Source organism: Moschus berezovskii, chromosome 19 (genome assembly GCF_049115385.1).
Source record: "Moschus berezovskii isolate FMDL1 chromosome 19, NW_MosBer_1.0, whole genome shotgun sequence".
NCBI classification, from domain to species: domain Eukaryota; kingdom Metazoa; phylum Chordata; class Mammalia; order Artiodactyla; family Moschidae; genus Moschus; species Moschus berezovskii.
The window spans coordinates 68598303-68612069 of record NC_142478.1 but is presented as its reverse complement, the minus strand read 5'-3'; the positions used below and the strand labels follow the sequence as shown (position 1 = coordinate 68612069).

The following is a 13767-nucleotide window of genomic DNA, read 5'->3' as shown; positions in this document are numbered from 1 at the left end:
AGCAGGGGACATGGGTTTAATCCCTGGTCTGGGACGATCCCACAGGCCAAGGAGCAACTAAGCGTGTGAGCCACAGCTACTGAAGCCCATGCTCTAGAGCCCGGGCTCCTCAACAAGAGAAGCCACCGCAGTAAGAAGCCCGCACACCATAACAGTAATCCCTGCTCACCACAAGGAGAGAAAGCCCACGCAGAGCAACAAAGACCCAGCACAGCCAAAAATAAAAATAAATAATCCGATTTAAAAAAAAAACAGACTAGCTCTCAAAGGTTTTGTGAGTCATGATTAGGGTCTTTATCTGGAGAGTGACAGGGAGCCACGGCAGGTTTAAGCAGGAGAGTGTCACGATTGGGTCTGCATGTTTGAGTGGATTCCCTCTGACTGCTGTGTGGAGATGGGGCTGATGGGGCAGAAGGAACACAGAGGGACCTGTGAGGAGGCTGTTGGGATTGTGTCAACAGGAGAGGATGTGCTTGGATCGGGGAATTAGCGAGTAGTGGGTTCATTTAACAGAAATTCAAGAGGTCAAAGGGTGATGGAAATTCACGAGACCAACCCTGGGACATCACATACCTGTTTCGTTTCCAGCAGCTCCTCAGGGCAGCTCTGACAAAGCTTCCTGATACCCAAGTCCGAAGCCCATCAACTCCCCACTTCCCGACGGGACCAAACTTTTGCTTTTAGGAGGACATTGCTGCGGCTCTGAGGTGGGCCTGCCCTCTAGCCCAGGTTCCCGGCACGGCCTGTCCAGAGGAGCCGCGTGAAAGGGCAGCCCAGACCCGTCAGCAGGCATCAAAGGCCCCAGTCAGGAGGAGGCGCGGGAAGGGCTATTTTAGGCTCCTTATGTTTAAAGCGGGGGTCAGGGCGCTCCGCCCCTTAGCATCTCCAGGACTGGAAGCTCCCATGGGCAACCCCTGACCTCCACCGGGCCAACACCAGAGACAGGAATGGCTGCAGGGCTGCACAATGACCACGGGCAGCCGGAAAAGGTCCCTCAGAATGGCTGGCGGGGGGTTCCGAGCATGGAGGTTCAAAGGCAGCCAGAGTCCTGGGTTCCAACACCAGCTTTGTCACTTTCTCTGAGTGGCCTTGGGCAAGTCATTCCCTCCTCTGTGCCGCTCATTGCTCCGCTGTAAAACAGGACCCACCCGCGGGTTGCTATAGGTCAGAGTTAGTCACCTGACCGATAACAACCTGTAGCTGCCCTGCACGCTGTGACCGACGGGATGAGTTTCCAATCAGAGCTCGGGGTGGGAAGCCCTGGGGACGATGCTCTGCTGCCACCTGGTGGCCGAAAGGGAAAGGGGCTCCTGGAGGGCGGAAAGGAGAAGCCGCGCGGGCTCTGCGGAGACCCGAGGGTAAAGGGAGAGGGCCACGGGGAAGCAGGGGGAGGGTGGGGGACGGAGCACAGTCCCGGTGACAGACGGACGAAGAGGGGGAGGAGGATGAAGAGGACTGACAGGGACTGGATGGGGAGACAGAGATAAAGAGGGAAAAACAGACGGAGAGTTAAAAGATAGAAAGGTGGAGAAAGGCAGAGGCACCGGCAGAGATCAACACAGGTCCCAAGAGAGACAGGAGAGGGAGAGGGACTCCCCTGGAGGCCCAGCGGCTAAGGCCCTATTTCCAAGTCAAGTCGCACTCTGAGGTACTGGGGGTCAGGGCTTCAACCGTGAACTTTGAGGGGGAAACAGTTCCACTCACAATCTCCACCACCAAGAGTTAGTTACTTCCATCCCCCGCGCGAGGAAACTTCCTGCCGGCGGGGCCTGTGTCTGCCTTCCTTTGCAGCCCCTACTCTGCCCATTCCAGGAACAAAACAGGTACTCGGTGACTGCTGGATGAAGAATGAACGAACAAACCGAAGCTGGCATCAATTATTAGTTCCCACCTTCATGATAATTAATCTCTTTAGCTCATTCAATAGGGTTTCCCATTTTTCTAGATTTGAGGAAATGATTTTATAGGGAGATAAGCTTATCCAAAATGTCCTTGAAGAAGGATGATTTAGGGCAAAGGGTAGGACAGCACTGAGCACGCACGCACACATTCACATGCACACTGCAAGATTTATTACATAGCAATGGTTAATAACATAATACGGTAAGAATACAGAGATACACAAATACAATAAAGGAACAGGAAAAAAAAAAGCCCATAAATAGACCCTCTGTATATGTGACGATCTACTATGGGACAAAGAGGCAACTTTGCACCACAGTGGGGGGAAAATGAGGAGAAGGCAATGGCAAGCCACGCCAGTACTCTTGCCTGGAAAATCCCATGGATGGAGGAGCCTGGTAGGCTGCAGTCCGTGGGGTCGCTAAGGGTCAGACACGACTGAGCGACTTCACTTTCACTTTTCACTTTCACACATTGGAGAAGGAAATGGCAACCCACTCCAGTGTTCTTGCCTGGAGAATCCCAGGGACGGGGGAGCCTGGTGGGCTTCTGTCTATGGGGTCACACAGAGTCGGACACGACTGAAGTGACTTAGCAGCAGCAGCAGCAGGGGGGAAAATGGACTTCTCAATAAATTACTCCAGGACAACAGTGATCCAAAGTAGGGAAAAAAAGAAATCAAAAATGAAAAATTAGGTCCCTGCCACATACTATACACAAAGATCAACTCCAGGACAACTGAGAGCTTAAATGGGAAAACTTAAAAACCTGTAGGGAAAAAGTTTGGAGAATATATTCATGACAAATGGGATAAGAATTTCTTAAAGAAGACACGGCAGACATGGCAGGTACAAACCATAAAAGCGCAAACTGATGTTAAATCACATCAAAATTTAAAACTACTACATCAAAAGATAGCAAAGACAAAGTAAAAAGCAGCTGCTCTCCGGGAGCAGGTATTTGTACTACAGAAGACCAACCAGTGTTTAACATTTATATAGAGAACACCTGGATTATCTCATCATTCTTGCTATAACCCTGTTAGGGAGACACTATTTTTTCCCTATTTTTCCAAGTAGGAAGGCTCTGAGGTCCCATGACTGGGCAGGGCTCCAGAACAGCCAATTGGATCCAGAGTCAAAAGAGGCAGGAACCCAGCCCTCAGTTGCTACACTAAGTGACCACCCCAACCAAGGCATGAACAAAGGGATCACAGAACACACAAACACAAGAGACAGGTCTTTGTGGCCTCTCTCCGGGATGGGGGTGGGCATTGCAGGGTTTGGGGCTCCTCTGGGCAGATTTAAATAAACTGCCAGGTTCAAGGTGATTAAGCAATTCTGTGGGCACAGCAGGCAGTGGGGACCTTTTCAGGGTCTGAAGCAACCATCACATGCCCCTGAGTGACTGTGCTTGGCAACCACACAAGGACAACTCAGAGGTCAGCCAAGCCAGTCAGTCGGGGGGCAAAGGGGGTCGTAAGTCAGGTGAAGAGGCAGAGGCTCAGAGAGGCTGGACAATGCGCCCCAGGCCGCAGAGCTGAGCAGCTGCACAGCTGAGCGCCTCCGAGGCTGTCCCACCCCTCACCCGGTCACACTCTGGTCCTCTCGTCATTCCGTGTCTGCCGCACACACACACGCATGCACGCACGCAGCACCTGGCTTCCGCAGGCCATAAAAAGACGCTGCCTCGGGTAAGTTGCAAGTCACACTTTATTCACTCTCCAGGATGTCTGGTGGGAGGCTGGGCAGAGGCCAGGCCCCTGGGAAGGAGGCGAGGGAGGGGCACTAGCTGGAGGGGTGGAAGGCGCCCCGCTGGTGCCACTGCATGTCCCGGATGCGGCGCACGGACTGCACCTGGGGCTGGGGGGCCCCGAAGTCACCGCTGTCCCTGTAGTCGCCCTTCTCCAGCAGGTACTGCAGCCCGCGGTAGCCGGGGTACTGGTAGCCAACCCACCTGCAGAGCCAGAGGTTGGGGGAGGGCACGTGGGGAGACAGGAGACACAGAGGGAGGGACGAGGGGGATGGCTCAGCCACTAGGAAGGGTGGGCCTCCCAGTCAGCCCACACTACCTGTGTGCTGAGCAGAGCGCTACCACCCTTCCCGGGTCCAGCCTCTGCTTTCCTCCTCCCCTTGACATGGAGCTCGCTACCTCCAGAAGCAACTATTTTTTTAAGATATTTTTTTAAGTGGACCATTTTTTAAAGTCTTTACTGAATTTGTTATAATACTGCTTCTGTTTTATGTTTGTTTTTTGGCCCTGAGGCCTATGGTATCTTAGCTCCCTGATCAGAGATCAAACCCACACCCCCAGCATTAGAAGACTTAATCACTAGACCACCAGGGAAACTCCCAGATGTAGGCCTGACACTGGGATCAGAGGAAGCAGTGATCTCAATCAAGCTCACTTAAGCTTAGAGTAAGACAAGCCTCTTGCCCAAACCCCAGCAAGGACAAAGGGCAGTAGCAGAGGTCCCAGGAGCCCTCCGTGATCCCTCCACCATTTGAAGCCATCACCATTTAGGGGGTGGGCACCTGACGACTGTTACAGTTTTCTCCCCAGGAGGCATCACACAGACCTGGCCCCCACGAACCTGCCCGGCCAGCCCCTGTGGACACCTCCAGCTCTGCCTCTCACACTCACTCCAGCCACTATATCTCTGCAGCCCAGCCACTCTGTCCCTTGCAGAGCCCAGGGGACTCACCAGGCTCCTCCCACCACAGGACGTTTGCACATGCTATTCTGTCTGGAGCATCCTTCCTTCTTTTTACCTCTACAATTCCTACTTTCTTGAGATCTCAGCTCAAGAGCCCCTTCTTTAAGGAAGAAGGCTAGATTCACATGGATTCCTAATTATTTAACAGTTGCCTCCAACCAGACCTTTAGCTACACAAGACCGAGGCCAGATCTCTTTAACCTACCTTGAATTACTGATCACCGATCGTGGTGCCTGGCATACGACATCACTTAACAAACTAAATCAATGAATAAGTGACAGGGCACAGGAATACAGAACTGCGTACATTCTTAAAAGTTTGACAAGTCCCAAAAAATCAGTATATATTGGTAAGCTAGCACTCTTGGGGGGGAAAGAGTCTTGTTTGTAACACTTTCCAATCTCTGTGATGTACATATATCTGCGATGGCTTAATTCAAGTTACCAGTGATTAAACAACCCACTCATACTAAATTCTGAAAAGTTAAGTCAGCTTTTGCAAGCTGGTACAAGTTGGCTCCGGCAAACCACTGCCCAAAGTCCATCTTCAGATTCCCCATAGAATCCACATTTTTCACAATGAGAAATTCCCCAATGCTGGTGACCGAGGTTTATGTGCCAAAGAAATTTAATTTGGTGGAGAACGACCCCTCCTATTTCCAACCTCAGGAATGCATGCAGAAAAAGGCCAGCATGGGCTGTACTTCCTGTCTCTCTCAGCTCTGTAAAGACCACTCAACTCACTCCCAGCCTTCTGATCTCCCCCCACCCACTGCCTCTGCCTTACCCTGCCCCCACCCAGTATTTACTACCCTGCCCTTCCGAGTTGAGGTTAAGGCCTCGATTTCTCTCTTTCAAACGCAAGGTGTTGCCCAAAAGGCAGGCCAGGATGGAGCTTCAGGGACTGAGAGCCACGTGCCGTGCCTGGTGATTTCACTGCGCATTTTCCGATGGGAAGGCTGAGGTCGGGAATGTACAAGACCCCCAGAGCTCGGAGCAGAGCAGGGCTCAGCAGCTCAGAGTCCGGCTCCTGGGGCAGGGCCAGCCAGGGCTGGGTGCGTACTCACGTGCCGCTCTGCACCCGCACAGAAGACACCTTCTCCTGGTAGCCGTGGGCGTGGAAGCTGGGCACGTCATCGTCTATCACCTCCATCTTCTTCCCCGTGAAGTTGGGGTTCTCATACAGGGTGATCTTGTGCTCCTGGCTGTCCTGTGGATGGGGAGTGGGGGAGTGGGAGTTTGGGTGAGGGCACCCAGGGTGCCCTGGAGTTGGGACCAGCACGCTCTGCCTGCAGCCGTCTGCCCAAGACCCCTACCACTCGAGCGCTGATGACACTGGCCAGTCACAGTGGTCATTCTACTGGGCTATCTTCACGTAACAGTCACTCAGCTTCTACACTCTGGGGAGTACTTGACTCTGAAATGGCATTTTTCCCTCCCGCTGCCCCAACTCCCCTTTTTAAAAATAAATGGTAGCCATGATACATACATATGCATAGGCATATCATGCCTCTAGTAGACACAATAGTTTGGCTTTCCTTCACCTCCACATATCTTCCCATTCTCCTGTTCCTCTGACATTCTTCTTCTCCGTCTAGCATTCATTCTTTAAGCTACTCTTGGCTCAGACAGTAAAGAATCTGCCTGCAATGCAGGAGACCCAGGGTCGATCCCTGGGTCGGGTCAATACCCTGGAGAAGGGAATGGCTACCCACTTCAGTATGCTTGCCCAGAGAATTCCATGGACAGAGAAGCCTGGTGGGCTACAGTCCATGGGGATCCCAAAGAGTCAGACATGATTGAGCGCTATTTGGCAGATAAAAAAACTAAGACTCAGAGAAAGTGACTTGGCCAAGGTCACACACACAGCCAGGAGGACTAGAGTCAGCAGAGGAACTCAGGTCTATAGAATGCTAAGTCCAATGTTGTTTGATTTGGCATCAAGCAGGGGGAAGCAGGCTGGGCTGGGGAGGTTTGGGAGTATAACTGAGCATCACTTGTCCCTGAGCCCTCGCAGACCACACACCAATAAGAATCAGGATCCAAGAAGCTCTGAAAGGTCACAGGGGCATGAGCTATGAACAATAGGCTATCTTCTCCTCCACCCCCAAACCCAGAATTTCTCTTGAGTATTTACAGCAGCAATCATTAGGGAGCATACTCTTGCCTAGAAAATCCCATGGACGGAGGAGCCTGGTAGGCTGCAGTCCATGGGGTCGCTACGAGTCAGACATGACTGAGTGACTTCACTTTCACTTTTACACACTGGAGAAGGAAATGGCAACCCACTCCAGTGTTCTTGCCTGGAGAATCCCAGGGATGGTGGAGCCTGGTGGGCTGCCATCTATGGGGTGACACAGAGTCAGACATGACTGAAGTGACTTAGCAGCAGCAGCAGCAGCTCTGTGATAGGAGTTGCAGAGACCTGAATAGCACCGTCCACATAGACTAGAATGTGAGCGGCGCCCCCTGGAGCATTCTGAATGAAGCCTGAAGCCCCTGAAGTTGTGCACTGTGGCCACGATCAGGCTACGCCATAGATACTAATATCTCTACTTTGCAGAAACTGAGGCTCAGGGAGGTGAAGTGACTCATGCAAGGTCACACGGCCGGGGGCATGATGCCAGAGGGGAAGGCTCCTTCCGAGTCCCTAGACCTCTGGCTCTAAGCGGGGCAAAGAGAGGAAGACGACGAGGGACGGGGGCTCACCACTTTGATGGGCCTCAGGGAGCTGAGCGAGTCCGTCCTCCGACTGCTGGTCCATGAGTCCCAGCGGGGGTACTCGCCCTTCTCAAACACGAACTGCTCCCCTTTGCAGTTGGCCTGCTCGTAGCCCACCCAGCTGCAGTGGAGACACAGAGATAGCAGGTCAGGCTCACTCCAGGCTTCCTCTGGTGGGATCCTAGCTCCTCCCTCGGGTCCCAGAGTTCACAGTCGCCCAGCTCATCACAATGAAGCGCATCTAAATCGAAGCACAGCAAATCCAAGGGCAGCATCACCTCAGTTATTCAAAACCCAGCACCGTGCTGGCTTCAATCATCTGGAACACAATCAAGAAATACAAAGGAATCCTAAAAGACGACCTAGCAACAAGCAAAGATGTTCAGAATCCATGTCCTGGGGCCAATGGTATACTGGTGAATTAACAAGGAGCTCTCAAAAACAAAACACATCTAGCTTGCCAGTTTCCTTGGTGTAAATACTCCCACCATACATGGCCAATTTCAAGCCCTCCATGTGACATCACTGCACACGGAGTTGGGAAGAAATGTGCCGGGTTGGCTTTCCCCACTGAGAATGGACTCCAGAACATCACTGCTTCTCAAGCTCACACACCTTGTTTATACCCATTCTCTCTGGGTCTATTTCCTCTTTTGTTCTTGATGGTGGTCTCTGGACTCATTTTGTACAGACAGAACACCAACAGTCTTAGATCCACTAGGAGAGAAATCGTACTTTAAAGGGAAGGATTGCCTGCCAACAGGGCATGGCTAATAGAGGAAAGGGGACAGTCAGAGAAAGGCGGCACTGTTTCATGATGCCTGGTGTTCTGGGGTGGTTTATCGCAGAGGCTAGTGATCCAGCCTGGCACTGTAACAGCTGTTCGGGACAGTGATCTAAGTCCTTAAGAGAAAGGGAGATGGTGTTTCTTGCTGCTTTTAGAAGAGGATGCCTGCCCTCTTGATCTGGCAATTCTGCTTTAGGTCATGTGTCCTTAGAAAACATTTGTCAAGAGCTTGCAAACATATGGGTAGGAATGTTCATCATGTTGCTGTTTATAGTATCAAATAATAGAAACAACTTACACAGCCAATCGGCAGGGCCTGGTTGAGGAAATTGGGTAATATTCTGTAATGTAATGATAAAAAGGCGTGAAAAATAATAAGCTAGAACACAGGGTCTCAAACTTAACTGGGCAGAAACATCAGTAGGCGGGTTTGTGAAATGCAGATTCCTGGGCTCCAGACCCAAGAGTCTGATTCAATGGGGCAGGGAGGGGGCCCAAGAACATGCACTTCAAAGCCTCCCTCTTCTGTGACTGATGCAGATTTAGCTCCAAACAGCTCTTTCAAAAACATCAAAATAAAATGCTCCTTAATGACACAGAAAGAATTTGAGATATCTTGCAAAGTTTTCAAAATGAGTCATAAAACAATTTGTAAAGCATGATCTGACTTCTGATTAAATGTATTTCTAATATATATTTGGTGAAATACATACAGAGGAAAATCTAACTATACACAAACAAAAGTCAAAATATTAATGGTTACTTCTGAGTAGTAATATTAGAGTAATATGGGATTTTTTGCACTAAACCATTTCTCCTTAATGTTAAACAATGAACAATAAAAGTACCATAGATAAATTTTTAAAGAGAAAGCAGAGAAGTGTAAAGTCTATTTGAGAAATTCTGCCATCCAAATACTAAAAAAAGAAAAGCAAATGTGGTTCTTCAATGGTCAAAACCTCAGCCGTCCATGAAGACATGGTCCTAGGCATGCTGGTGTCCTGAGTGCATCAGGTTAGTGGGGCTGGGTGGGCCATTCCTTTGGCTGTGTCGTCCACCAGCAGACTCTGATTCATCACTCTCTGCAGAATGCCCTATGAACCTTGAGGTGTGGGGCGGGTCACCCAGGACCCACACCAGACTCACTGACCCGTTGGTTGGGCGTCACTGGTGGTCACCTCTGATTCCGGAGGCTCTTGCCAAAAAGGAACCATTGGGGAACCACAGAGACAGGACCATGAAGGCTGTGCTCAACTATGTGGCCTGAGCATGGCTCAGTCAGACCTGACCAGTCACCTCGCCTTCTTTCGTGGTCTGGGGTCCCAAGCCTGCTGGCCCCCAAATGTGCCAGCGAGTCTACAAAGACCAAGTTATCACCAGGAACAGGGAAGTGGGGGATGGACGCAGAGCTGGGACGCCCAGCAGGGTGAGGACACTCCCAGAGTCAGAGACTGGCCAAAGCCCACAGGGACCACCGTGCCCATCTCCCCGCCTCAAGAAAGTGGCCGACCCTGGTGCCAGGCTTTCCACACGGGCTCCATCCCATCACCCCAGGAGGACACAGTTAGCCTGGTCCTACAGAGGAGGAAACTGAGGCCCAGAGAGGGAAGCTCCTGGTCCAACAGCACAGAAGTCGTGGAACCAGCGTTTGAAACCTAGTTCTATCTGACTTCAAAACACAAGATCTCTCCGAAGGCTGCCAAGACCCCAAATCCTGGTCCCCTGATCACACAGTCTAGAAGCTCAGGACAGATCCCTCCAGCTCCACAGTGTGGCCGCCTCATCCGGCAGCCCCTGACCGAGTGAGGCCCTCCCCACACCCAGGTACATACGGTCCAGCCTGCACCAGGACGGAGCCCGCCTTCTCCACGCCAGTCTCCTTCAGGTTGGGGCAGGGCCCGTTGAGCTCATGCGAGTGGCCCTGGAAGTTCTCCTGTTCAAAGATGATGATCTGCAACAGGAGGAGAGAGTCAGACCCTCATCATGACGGGGAAGAGGGAGAATAGGGCAGTGGGTGGGGAGAGGACTCAAGAGAGCCTCGAAGGATGCTGAAGGGTTCCGTGCTTGGAAATCATGAAGCAAACATAGAGTCTGATAGTCCAAGCTCCAGTGACCGGCTGTGAGACCTTGAGCCAGCATTTCACCTCTCTGAGCCTCAATTTTCCCGTCTGTAAAATGGGAAATAAAGACAGAACCTACCTCATGGGGTTGTTGGAAGGATTCAGAGGAGCATAGTGGTTAGTATACCATATTTGCTCTGTGTGTGGGAGGCATAATCACATTAATTAAGGGACATGCTATAAGGATCTTCAGTGGGTAAGTGGCAGAGCTGAACTTGTAGCTCAGGCCTGTCTGATGCTGTCTCCATTAGAGCACTGTTCTGGTACCACTGGTCTGTGGACCAGAGTAGGAATAGCAAGATGCTAGGTAAGCCATGCTGCTCAAGCTTCTCCTGCCCTTGCAGTATCGCCCTGCACCCACGCTTCACCCATAAAACTACACACACCCGTGCCTTTTTCTTAAGCCCCCATAGGTTCTTCAGGCTTTCCTCCCCCTTGGGATACCTCTTAAGAAGACTTCACCCCGCTTGCCTCATCTGGTCCTCTTATCAGCCCAGGGACGGGCTGGCAGAATCCCCATCAGGAAAAATGAAGCTCGGCAAAATGAAAGGACTGCCCGCAACTTCATAGCCAGTGCTAACTGGGAAGCAGGTGGGGATAGGGGGCAGCTGCCACCTTTTATGATTGCAAAGAGAACTCAGGGTCAGATGCACTTCCCCTGGGAGCTGCCTCTGGCTGAAGAGCTGGGCTCAGGGCAGCAGGCTCCCAGGAAGGGCAGCTGGAGAATCTACATGCTCAGCACTGGCTGGGTCAACATGCCCCTCTCTCCCAGGCCGGGGATTAGCCACACAAAGCAGACAAAGTCAGGGGAGGGAGGCCCAGCAGGGCCTCAGATTCCATGGGCTCAATTCAGGCTTGATGCTCACTGACTCAACCATGGATGGGTCAGGAGATCTGAGCTCTAGTATCTCCTCTGCTGCGTCTAGCTGTGCAACCCGAGGAATCCACACGATTGCTCTAAGCCTCAGCTGCCCCAACTGTGAAATGGGGAATCATGCCAACTTTGCAGGGTTACTGAGAAGAATCCAGAACATGAGAGTCGAGGACTAGTGTATTATGACCACCCTGGCCTGGAAGACAAGGGTTGCAGGCTAAGGAGGGTGAAGCAGGACAGCCTCCCCAAGGATCTGAAAGGCCTCAGAGAGCCCAGGAGCTCAGTATTATTACTGTTGTTGCTATTTATGCACAGATGGATGCTATAATTTTACGTATTACTTAATCCTTTCAACTTGCACTGTCCAATTCAGCAACCACTGGATGTATATTGAATATATGCAACTAATCTGAATTAAAATGTGCTATAAGTTTCAAATACACACAAAATGTTGAAGATTTAGTATGAAAAAAAGAATGTAAAATAGTCCTCTAATAATTTTTCTACTGACTATACATTAGGATATACTGGGTTTAGTAAAATATATGAAAGTTAATTTCCCTTGTTTCTTTTTACTTTGTTAACATGGCTACTTGCTGTTTAGTCACTAAGTTGTGTCTGACTCTTGAGACCCCATGGACTGTAGCCTGCCAGGCTCCTCTGTCCATGGGATTCTCCAGGCAAGAACACCAGATGGGTTGCCACTTCCTTTTTCAGGGGATCTTCCCAACCCAGGGATCGAACCTGAGTCTCCATCACTGGCTGGCAGATTCTTTACCACTGAGCCACCTGGGAAGCCCAACATGGCTACCAGGAAGCATTAAACTCCGCAAGTGGCCCCCATTTGAAATCAACTGGACGGCTGTTCCAAGTTTCAACCCACTGGCCTTCTTCCTGCTCAAGCTCATCCAGCTCACTCCGACTCCTGGCCCTCTACACTAGCCAAGCTCTCTGCCTGGAACACTCTCCCCTACCCCACTCCCCGATTTTCCATACTTCCTCACCTGACCTGGGCTTTTGCTCCAATGTCACCTCCTCTGAGGAGTCCTCCCTGACCTTAGCTAACATGTTCCTTGTTCACCCCGACTCTGAAGAACCCTACTTTTTTTTTGTTTCTTCCTAACACTTCTCATTACTTGAAGTTATGTATTTGCTAGTTTATTTATCTGTCTTCTAGAAAGTAAGCCCCTTCGGGGGCAGAATGGAGCAAGCTGGGTCCCAAGTCAGACAAAAAAGCAGTTCCGGGATGGAATCCATGCCTGGGGCCCCCGAAGCAGAGGGGGCTGAGCCTGTTTCTTTGCCTCTTCACAGATATCTTAGGGCCTGAGTCCAACTCTCCCCATTTCTAGGAGGAACCTGAGGCTCAGAGAGGTCAAGTGACTGGTCCAGGTCACACAGCAGGTGTGGAGTCTGGAAGCCCACCCCACCGCCCATTCACAAGCCCCCTCTTAAACTGGGCTGAGGGTTCACCCCAGTTTTGGGGACCCCCTTGGGCAATGGGGTGCAGGGTAAGGCAGAGAAAATTGAGTCTCCAGAGTCAGAAATATGCTGGCTGTGGGCTGGGAAGGGGCCTTCTGAATCAGCACCCTCCTCCACTGTGCAAGCTAGGGAGAATATGGCCCAGAGAGAGGGACCCCAGAAAAGAAGCCACCAACCCCAATTTATAGAAGGGAAACCGAGTCTTGGAGAGACTCTGTGCTTGCCACCCTGTCCCTTGACGTGTTACTCACCTTGGGGTTGAGGGGCTGCGGCTTGCCCGCTTGGGTCTGGTGATCTGAGGCCATGGTGGGCTGTCCTGTGCAGGAGTGACCTGGAAGGCACGGGGGAAGCAGCAGTGAGGACCCCTCCCGGCCCTCAGCTCCCTCACTGGGGGGCCCGAGCCACATCATTCCAGCCCCACATCCTGTTCTGTGTCTCCCGGCCTGGTTTCAGGTTCTCCTAGAGCAGTGGGGACGGCCAGCATCTGCCCGAATGTTCATCACTAGCTTTGCTTCTGTGTGTCCAGGCCAGCTCCGAGGGGGGACAAAGAAATGAGGTCTACTAAAAAACAAAGCAAGAAACTAGAACATGACTGGGGACCCACGTGGCTCCAGACAATTGATGCTGCTGCTGCTGCTGCTGCTAAGTCACTTCAGTCGTGTCCGACTCTGTGTGACCCCATAGATGGAAGCCCACCAGGCTCCCCCTTCCCTGGGATTCTCCAGGCAAGAACACTGGAGTGGGTTGCCACCTCAATTTCTTATACATCAATCAATATTATGCAGAAATTCTTGAGTAAAAGAAAACAGTATGGGCAGAGGAAACTCACACCCTGGCCATGCTTGGCCAGGTTGTAGTTCCCAATCTGCAATCTCACAAAGTTCCCCGGACTCCCTGCCCCTCACCCTCAACTTCCTCCTTGACTCCCTCTCCACCACCCGGAATCCAGAACACTCCTCTCCACCACTGTTCCGCTCCCCCACGATTAGTACATACGTCTATTATGGAGCTCAGGCTACAAGAAAGCAAAAACATGAGTATAACATAACTTCAGACACTGATCAGCAGCAGCAGGAGAATTTCTTAATGATTGAAAACATCAGAAAAGTATGGACAGTGGTCAAGTCTCTCCTCCCTTCCCGCAGAAGGGGCAGAGAACCCAGCCTGC

The 13767-nt window shown here is 51.3% G+C and overlaps 1 protein-coding gene across 1 annotated transcript; it reads right to left on the bottom strand.

The window, feature by feature from the left end:
- Positions 1–3689: 3689 nt before the first annotated feature.
- On the bottom strand, positions 3690–12904 carry CRYBB2 (crystallin beta B2). Its single transcript, XM_055405407.2, has 5 exons — positions 12851–12904; positions 9959–10077; positions 7328–7460; positions 5686–5828; positions 3690–3858 (listed from the first exon to the last, which is right to left on the bottom strand). The coding sequence occupies exons 1-5, from the start codon at positions 12902–12904 to the stop codon at positions 3690–3692; spliced, it is 618 nt and encodes a 205-aa protein (XP_055261382.1).
- Positions 12905–13767: the final 863 nt, after the last annotated feature.